General features: G+C 37.9%; 1 protein-coding gene across 1 annotated transcript in view; it reads right to left on the reverse strand.

Annotated features, from left to right (window-relative positions):
* Positions 1-7,198, reverse strand: part of LOC134746094 (UDP-glucosyltransferase 2-like) — a 53,731-nt gene extending 46,533 nt beyond the window's left edge. The window contains exon 1 of the mRNA XM_063680343.1: positions 6,223-7,198. Coding sequence (XP_063536413.1) covers positions 6,223-7,086 — 864 coding nt within the window. The 5' untranslated portion in view covers positions 7,087-7,198. The remainder of the gene's footprint in view (positions 1-6,222) is intronic.
* Between the last annotated feature and the right edge of the window lie 2,840 nt (positions 7,199-10,038).

Consider the following 10,038-nt stretch of genomic DNA (forward strand, 5'->3'; position numbering starts at 1 on the left):
GTAAATAATACCTCTTTAATTTAGAAACTATATACTTACTTACTGTTACGATCTAGAGCGCATTTCTTTTAAATGGGTAAACAAAAAAAAAATGAAATGTTCAACAATTATAACATTTAATATTTTTCTTCAAATTTTTAGTTTCACCGTAATAAAAATAATACAACGGGCCATTTTGCGGCTAACTTTGGTTATTACTACTTAACGGCTAAATCAATTAATATTATTTTTAAACTAACAATAATGTTTTAACAGCTGACGGTCTTTCCACCGCGAAACAACCGGGCGACGATTTTTTATTTATTAACAATATCATCTAAATTCTAAACTACCATCTGACAAAGTATAATGAAATGGGATGCGATGACTGAAAAGATTTTTTTCGCATGTTCATGTGACCAGCTGACGGTCCACCGAGATACAACCGGCTGACCATTTTTTTATTCACATTAGCATCTAAACTATCATCTGACAAAGTATCAAGCGGGAGGCGATGACAATATTTTTTTGCGTTTTTCACTGGCTGCCGTTCCTCAACCCACCAACGGAGCGGCAGCTGACGTCCACGGGGGTTCATCATACATAGCCGTTAACCACTATATCGGAGTTATTGTGGCCAAAAAAATAAAAAACTGCAGAGCGCTGATTTGGTTGTGGCGCACTTGTAATATAATGATGACGTAATGTTTGAGAAAACTTCGAACTTCGAAAAATAATACTAGTTTAACACTAATAGGTAGGTAACAATTCCCAAAATTTTATATGTAGGTAGACTAGGTAGTAGGTACTTAATTTTATAAGTTATCTATATTTATGGCATTATTTATATTTATTTATTACGGATAAAAAAATTACTATAAAATAAACACACTGTACGCCGTACGCCTCAATTTAGTACATACCAAGCTCTAGCTATAAATCTTAATCTGTCGAATTGACTTATTATATTGGTATATTATTTATTTGAAAGAAACAGATAAAACACTAATTAACTAATTGAGGCTTGTAAAGTATATAATGCATAAGGGAATATATTTTTATTATAATTTACGACCTCATGCATACGCATGATCTACTCATACTCGAACGACAAAATATCTGCAAAAGATACACAAATACGAGTATAGCGCCAACCGCGCTCCTCTGGGCTGTAGCTTATTCTTTGAACCTCGTTGTGGTAAGTTAACGCACGATCGCAGTGAGCGGGGTGCGGGTACAGAGACGCTGAGACGCTCAAGGACACATCAGCGACTATCGTCTTAATGATATGGTTTAATTAAGGGATATTTGTTGGACTAATCGCACGCGATATTGCAGGAATATACTTACTTAGGTAGGTTTATACTTGTTGTGACCTAGCCGCCGTCTAGTACTATTATATATTCTGTGTTCCATAATGATATACGAGTATAGGTACCAGTATGTACCTACATACCAACAACTGAAATTCTAAAAAATCGGCCTTTAGGTCTCATATTCGCTAAGAAGATTTAGATGGCATTATTTTTTTACAAACATGCTATATTATATCAAGGGGTGTTATCTATTATCGGTATAAGTCGAAATTGCTTGGTTGCTTGTAAGTGGAAATACCTAGGTATACAGGGTGGATTTTCTTAATGTGTCAGTGAGGGCAGCTACCAGATCCCGTGCTGCTACGCGGAAACGGTCTTAGAAGACCTTCCCTCGATTTCAAATTAATGAAGAAACTATTTCCATACATTTACTACTTATGGAAAAAAAGTGAAATTTTATTAAATTTTTTCTATCTCACCCATCAGTTCTACAGTAATGTCGTCATATAGTGTTATAGCCCTTAAACGTAACAGGACTGATTGGCGAGATAGAAAAATGTGAATAAAATTTCACGTTTACTCCATAGTAAATGTATGGGAAAAAAATTCTAATTTTTGGATTTTTAGTACATTACCGTAAGTTGACCCCTAGGAAACATTACTGGATAGGAATGGAATCGATTGGCACAAAAAATAGCATGTGAAAAATAAATTTTCATTTTCATACAAATTGTATGGGAAAAGTTTTAATCGATTTGTGGCTTTTCTACTCGTTAATTTTTTTTTTGCTCCCATACAAGCTTTTGATCCTGGATAGGAATGGGATATGGGATCGATTGGCATCAAATAAACGTTTGTCAAAAATGACATTTTTCTCGCAACATGTATGTTTTTTCCAAAATCTGAAAACGCCAATCTTCATTAATTTCAAATCGAGGGAAGGTCTTCTAAGACCGTTTTCGCGTAGCAGCACGGGATCTGGTAGCTGAATTAAGAAATTCCATCCTGTATATTGGATCGACTGGCCAGATATAGCATTAAACAGAGACGAGTGGAAAAAGAGGGGGGAGGCCTTTGCCCAGCAGTGGGACACAGTGGGCTCTGAATAATAAATAATAATAATAATATTGATCGGCCCGCAGGGCAGCTTGTGGCGAGCTGTTGGGGAGTGACGACCCCACGGACCCGAGTGCTCCAGAGAGTCGGTCAGGGTCTCCGTCTCTGGCGTGTCTTCGTCGGTCGGAGTGGACCCCAAGGGGACCCGCAGGACTCTCAGCTCTGGCTTGCCTTCATTGGCCGTCCAGAGGGGAGTCGTAAGAGCTATATGCTCCAGGGGTGGAAGTGTTAAAGGGCATAACGCCGCGAGTAACTTCGGAGAAAGCGCAGCACACCTCTCGACACCCCTGAGCCGCTCACGCCGGTGTTGCGCCTGGCCGTCTTTACGATGGCGCATCAGGTGCCCATCTTGCGAGTGGCGAGTCACCGCCTGCCTCGATAGCACTGTATAGCACAATGTTATGGCAGGTGTCCGGAACTCTTAGCAATAGCCCAGTATTATATTCCACCTAAATTTAAGCCATAGACCAGGACTCTTTCCACTTTTCTATAATAGCTCCCAATGCCTACTGAAACCGGTTTACGGGTATCTATTTATGTACCCGTGAATGGGTTCCAGCAGGCGTTCTACATGACATCAAAACTCTCCAAACGGCTTCTACGTGTTCGTCTATATACGTCTATGTACGTCTATATCCCCACGCACGCCTTATAAATGACCGGGCCTGAAATCCCGAGGGTTTTAACGGATATATTGATCGAAATAAGTAAGAATAATCATAATACTGCTATTGTCAAGGCCAGTTTAACTCATAACATAAATCTAACAAGACAGCGATAAATGTATGGTCCGTTATCGTTCTACGCGCCAGTAAAATTAAACGGTCGGTCGGTGCTTGCGGTACGGTACGGTACGGTAGCCGAGATTATCTGACTTGGTTTGGTTGTGGTTTGGTTCAAGTTCAATATTTATTATCGATGTTGATGCGTCGCGCTCGCGCCGCGCCGTAGTATGAAAACGGTATCCAATAACCAAGCCGCTTGCTTTATGTAACAGTTATAATTATTTTGGATTTCACGGGCCTTTAAATCCCGGTCTTTTGATAGGCTTGCGTGGGGATATACATAGATCCAATACGTACGTCGTTATGCTTAATCAGATAAACTCTATTATTATCATAACATTCATAAGTATACACCAACGATATGGCTAAAGTACTTACTGTAAACTGTATATCTGTCGCAGGCAAATTGTAACAATCCGCCGTTTACAAACGTCGACGTTTGTAAATTGCCGAAGGCAAATTGTTAGTGCGCTCAATAGTGTCGACGTGGTGGTTGTCTGAGGATAACTATGGTTTGCTGTTTTTAGGGTTCCGTACCTCAAAAGGAAAAACGGAACCCTTATAGGATCACTCGTGCGTCTATCTGTCTGTCCGTCTGTCTGTTTGTCTGTCTGTCCATCTGTCCGTCTGTCACAGCCTATTTTCTTCGAAACTACTGGACCAATTAAGTTGAAATTTGGAACACAGGTGTCACAGGTACACATATGTAAGTTTTTGACCCAAAGATGGACATGTAACGTCCACAAATTAATTTGAAACATGGGAGCCACTTTTAGCTTCAGAACATTAAAAAATAAAGTTTTTCAAACTATATCGTGTTACATATCAAATGAAAGAGCTGATTGTATATATTTTTTTATAATTTTAGGATAAACAGTTTAGAAGTTATTCAGAAAATAGGCAAAAAATTATCATTCCCCCTTTCCCCCTTTATCTCCAAAACTACTGGGTCCAAAATTTAGAAAAAAAAATACTAAATAGTTCTGTACCTATAGATGACAGGAAAACCTTTTATAAATGTGTGTTAAGCGTGAGTCGGACTTAATTAGTTACTTTTTGATCCGACCCCTACGGGTTTTTTAAAGACAATAATTCAGTCACGTTTCACATAAAAAATGTATTGTTAAAAATTTTGTAATGTACGGAACCCTTGGAACGCGAGTCCGCCCCGCACATGGCCGGTTTTATACATTTATATTAACTTTTATATCACACCACCATCCTCACGCGCGTTCACAACATCGCCGCTTCGCGGGGGTTCGAAAAGTGGAATCTTGAGCGTTGCGAGGGTTTATAGGCACGAGGCACAAATTTTGCCACCGAGCGAAACACAAAAGTTTTCACCACACCACGCGAGGAAAATACTGTAAAATATCAAACAAAATCAAACCACATTAAATCCAAATGAACGTTATTGAATATTTTTATCATTCAAATATTCTACCAGTCAACATAAGGAAACGGCTCAAAATTTGCATTAGACTACTTTGCCACACATGTGAATAAAACGCAACTTTCTAATTCGTTTTTGAACAATCAAGACCTTCCAGCTCGTGTGGTGAAAAAGTATATTTTTTACAGTCTTTTTAATTTTGCTTGTCTAAAAATAATCTTAATCTTAAGTACTAAATTCGATTTTATGGAGATTGGACAGACGAGTGTAAGACCTAATGTTATCATTAATATTAACTTTATCGACTAGTAGAATAAAATAGCGTTTTTATTTTTTGGAATTTTTAGTCGGTTTGATTCCCGGGCGAGACAAGCGAATTTAAAATAATCTTTGAATGCAGTTTTGATTCTCTTTAAAAATAAAAGAATGTTTCCTTTAAGTAAAATGAGCTAACTTAAGGTCCTGGCTCTTACCCTCCAGTCCAGGGCCCATAATTTTTTTGACACTGTATATACTTGCTCCCTCAGCATGTCATTGGCATGAATACTCAGTTATGTAGTACCTACACAAGGTATATAATTTATATCTTAAAACCCGAGGCAGTGGAGTGACACTGGACCTTTCGGGCATTCTCGGTTTCGTTCGGCTCAGCGTTGCTACGAGCAATTATTTAGGGTTGGCAAAACTTGACGTTCCTCTGCGTGCACAGATAAGATAATTAAGTACTTAAAAATTGACAACCCTAAATAGCCGAAAGGGATAGTGCCATACATCAGAAAGGAACAATATGATTCGTCCCTGAATCGCTGTCAAACGGAGGTTTTGTAGGAACTTAGGAAGTGTCATATGTACGGTAGTACTATTATTTATTCTGTGCCTGAGGACAGCATTTTATGTATGTAAGTGTACCTATACCTACTTATTTGTGGGTACCAACAGGGAAAACGACAAACAAAACTTTGGGGTATTTGATTCGAAACATGACTGAAGAGTTCGTTAGTATAGTGCGACATAAAATAGTAGAAATAAAATAAAATGGAACTAAAAAATTCCATACTAAATTGTTGCCATGTTTAAGCAGTGACAGTTAGGTACGTAGGAAGTGGCGCTCTCAATAATTTTCTACAATTTCTTGTCTGACTATACATCGTGCGTTTAACTACACGTGGGTAGCTTGAGGTAAAAGGTAAATCAATATTTTTGACTAGTTAGTAGGTATAAATAATTAAATATATATTAAATCTTGTGTGAAAGCTAGTGAAAAGTAACCGCAATATTTAGGAGACAATTTCAGTGTAAATACACCTGCCTCTAGTACGGGCAAACGATAAAAATAAATACTTATATACAAGGCCTAACCCCAACCCAACAACTGAAAACCCTTACCGGTTTTTTTTTATTACCTAAATAACTATTCGCAGCGCTCTTCTCTTCACGTATGTACTCCATTAGGAATATTAGGATTCTGCAGCTTGTTGTCATTTATGGACTTTATGGTGGTTTAATTTATTTACCCAAGTTATTCATTTCTAGCCGATTTAAATTTCAAGATGATGATTGCGGGATTAACATTTTCTTATCTTTTTGGTAAAAGTGGTAAAGAACCTATTCAAAATATTAAGTAACCACTTACCGGTGGTATTGTTTTCTTATTTTGATCCAAATGCATACCGCCGACTTCCACCACCCCGGGTAAGAGTGGCCTTGCTCCGTTCAAACCGTGAAAAGTATTCAACAACATCAAAGATATATTCTTCCCCAGATCCGACAAATCCGTTATCTTCCTGCCGAAATGCTTTTCAATGATCTCCTGTTCTTTCACCTGGATGTTATATCTATACCACCACTTAAAGTAAAGTTGTAACAATGTATTCTCGAGACGTTCAATGAAAGTCATTTTATCGAGAAATGCAGTGCTGACAGTAGGGACATACGACGGGTTATCAGCCAGGCCAATCCGTCCTGGCGACCACGGCATCACTCCACTTGATAAAAGTGCTACAATAGGGGCTTTTATACCGTAAACGTGGGCTAGACCTAGCATACAATCACTGTTAAAGTTCTCAACTAACACTAAGTCGTAATCCTTTTTTAAGGCACTTGTTAACGCCGGCCAGTCCACCAGTTTCCGGCAAACATTTAAAGCCATATCAGCTAGCGGCGCAAACTCCATTGCTTGTTTCACCATCCGCTCTACATCCACACCCAAATACTTTATAAAACTGGGCGGGTTTTCATATATTTGTAAGTCTATCGTTTCGACTCCAAGTTGAGCGATACCTTCGAGGCTAACGTCGGTGTAATTAGCTGGAGGGTTTTTCAGCGGGAAAAAAGACACCGTGGTTAAATGGTGTCCGCGCTCGGCGAGAGTTTTTAGCAAAGGCTCGAAGACCATTTGGTGACTCTTGCCCGTGTGAGGGAACAACCCAAGAATACGTGCCGTGTAGACATAGTTAGAAAGCGACAGCGCGGCAGCGATGTAAACGAGGGAACGCATCGCGGTCGTTACAGCGTGCGTCAGAGTCGGAGGGAGGACTGCGAGCCGAGCGTTCACCGTGCACCGACCGGCCACCGTCGCGTAGATTGCACGACTGGGGAGATATTTTCAGCTGTCGTCTGATAGGGTAACGTCCATTAACTGAATTATACTTGAAAGATGGCAAGGCTTCCGCACTGCACACTAGGTAATCCTAATCGTGGTTGTTTCACGATTACCTATGATATATTGAATTCTATTATTAAAACAAGTTAGTTTTGTTTACCCTCTCTTAAATGATTAAATATATTTAAGGTACGATGTATAGGTACCACAGTAGCTACCTATGACAAGTCGGTAAACCAAAGACGGACGTATAACTACGAGTAAAACAAGTCAATATTAAACATGCATGGGGGGGGGGGGCACTATCAAGGGCTAAATTAGAAAAAAAATAAAAAAAATTCAAACCACCTATAGATAGGTATTTCAGATTTCAAATAGGTAGGTATATTTTTTATAATTTTACAATAAATAGTAATATGAGTATGTCTACTTGAAAAACCACAAATTAAAATATTTTCATAGAAAATAATTTAATTTGTTCTTAGAGTATTAATGGCAGCGCCATCTCTCTTCGCTAGCCCGTAATCACCTGAGTTGATTCAGTTAGAAGGTCGAACCATACTGTTCTACCTTAGAGATGGCCAGGGGGCGCCACAAGCCTTCGGGAATTGTCATATACTTGGAAATTTCGACCCATGCCACCGTGGCCGGATAGCCGAGCGGTTCAGGCACCTGTCCGGTAAACGGGGTACGCTGGTTCGATTCCAGCTCTGGACACTGGAGGCTGGTCATTTTTTCCTTCGTATATGATATTTATTTCAGTAAATAGTAATATATTTATAGAAAAGTTTAATTACGAAAATACTCTCTATTTCCAAAACTAACGGTAAACATTAAAAAACAAAAAATAATTAGGCGCAGGATAATGTATGAGGAGAAGAATCTATAATAAGGACAAGCGTGGATCAGTTCCAAAAAAATAAAAACTGTAAAATTGTATGATATACCCACGGAACCCGCGGGGCGCGGGTCCTTCTTGTACTGGCCGGTTTTTTTATTTATGGTGAGTCGAGTTACTTTACCTTAATTATTTCAAATGACACGTCATATAAAAATATGTATTATTTGTATTATACTGCATGTGAAGGGTCAAATAACAGAGATTTCATGATGACCAGCGATATTCGTCTGTCTGTATTTATATGTCCGTTTTTAACCCCCCAACGCAAATAGGGGTGTTATATGTTTGACGCCAATGTCTGTGGCATCGTAGCTCTCAAACAGATGGACCGATTTCGATGTGGTTTTTTACGTGAGAGCGAGTTTCCTTGAGGTAGTTCTTAATAGTTAAGTATGTTTAGTTTGAAGAGTATCAGCTCTTTTCCAAAATGATTTAAGGCATTTTTGACATAAAATGGTTTAAAATCTTATGATTAGAGTTTAAAATCAGTACTTATAGTTATTACACCTTTATTTTACTCTCAAAATTGGGTATTTGACATTTTTTTTATTAATGGTAGTATCAGTCGATCAGGTTTGTTTTGAGGATCAAATGTCTGTAACTCTATATGGGACCCATTGTCTTAAAGTAATACAAAAGTCGCAAATGATGGTCAGTCTGGCACCCGCACTTTATTACTGACGAAACGCTTCTATCAAAATGGCAATAAGTAGGTAGGTACATCGTGATGTCACCATGTAACGTCGCTATTGCTTATTGCTTAGAAGCCGTTTCGATGGTTTCGATATATGGAAAACTAGGAAGTTGCGATTTTGTCGATAAAATATTGCGTTTATATGTATATTGTTGCTATATAATATATATTTTTCCCCTCACTAGCTCGGAAAGCTGTCTTTTATCCTTTAAAACAAGCGGGGAAAAACGCATTTTATCTACTAGTGGGGAAAGTAATTTGACCTTGAATGGAGCGTGTTTAAGTAGCTTGACAGATAACAAAACGTAAAACGCTCATAATAATGGTTCGTTCGATATTAATTATCATTAAATAAATGGTTTGAGAATCTAATAAAAAATACCAAATTTAGCTTTATTTAATAATTTTAAGTCATAAACCTTAAAATTCCATAAAAAACGTTAGGTTTTTATAGTGATGTTAAATATAATTCTGAACGCACAAGTTTAGTCGATGCAATTTCAAAACGCATAGTTGACATTTCATACGCCAGAACAGAATTGTCAACAAATTTTTTACTTAAAACACTTCTCACCGACTCACGTAAAAATCAGAATTTCCAGTGTTTTCTGTTATAATATCGTACACAAAAATAAGTGATTCCACTGATGAAGATGATCTAACGCCTGTGGATGTTGCACTTTCCTCGCTATAGTGAGGGAAAAAGTTTTGTGTTACACACGGGTGCAAATGTATTTTATTTCTCGTGTGTTGAAACACTCGCGGGTAAAATACAACTTTGCACCCTTGTATAACAAATAACTATTTTAATAAAATGTAAGGCATCGAATGGAACCTTTATTTTTTTCCTATTAGGAAGTAATTTTTTTTAAACATGTATTTTTTTTTCTATCTATTTAACTAGATTTAGTTATAAAATTCAACATGTGTCAACATTAGACTTATATTGACCGGGATATAGACCGTGATTACCTTTTGTATTATTTGTGAGTCACCCGTGAACATGATGCATGTAACTGCGTCGAAATATCGGGAGCTCACAAATGATACAAAAGGTAATCACGGTCTATATCCCGGTCAATATAAGTCTAGTGAAACTAACCGTGAATCATTCAAAACTCTAATGTGTCAACACTGTCAACAACCCTATTATGTAAGTAACACAATCTTGTATTGTTAATGAAAATGGTGAATGCCCAATTCATATGACCACTTTGCTATGCTTATGACTAAGAATTACAGCACATGCAAT

The sequence above is a fragment of the Cydia strobilella genome, chromosome 1 (assembly GCF_947568885.1).
Source record: "Cydia strobilella chromosome 1, ilCydStro3.1, whole genome shotgun sequence".
In the NCBI taxonomy this organism is placed as follows: Eukaryota; Metazoa; Arthropoda; class Insecta; order Lepidoptera; family Tortricidae; genus Cydia; species Cydia strobilella.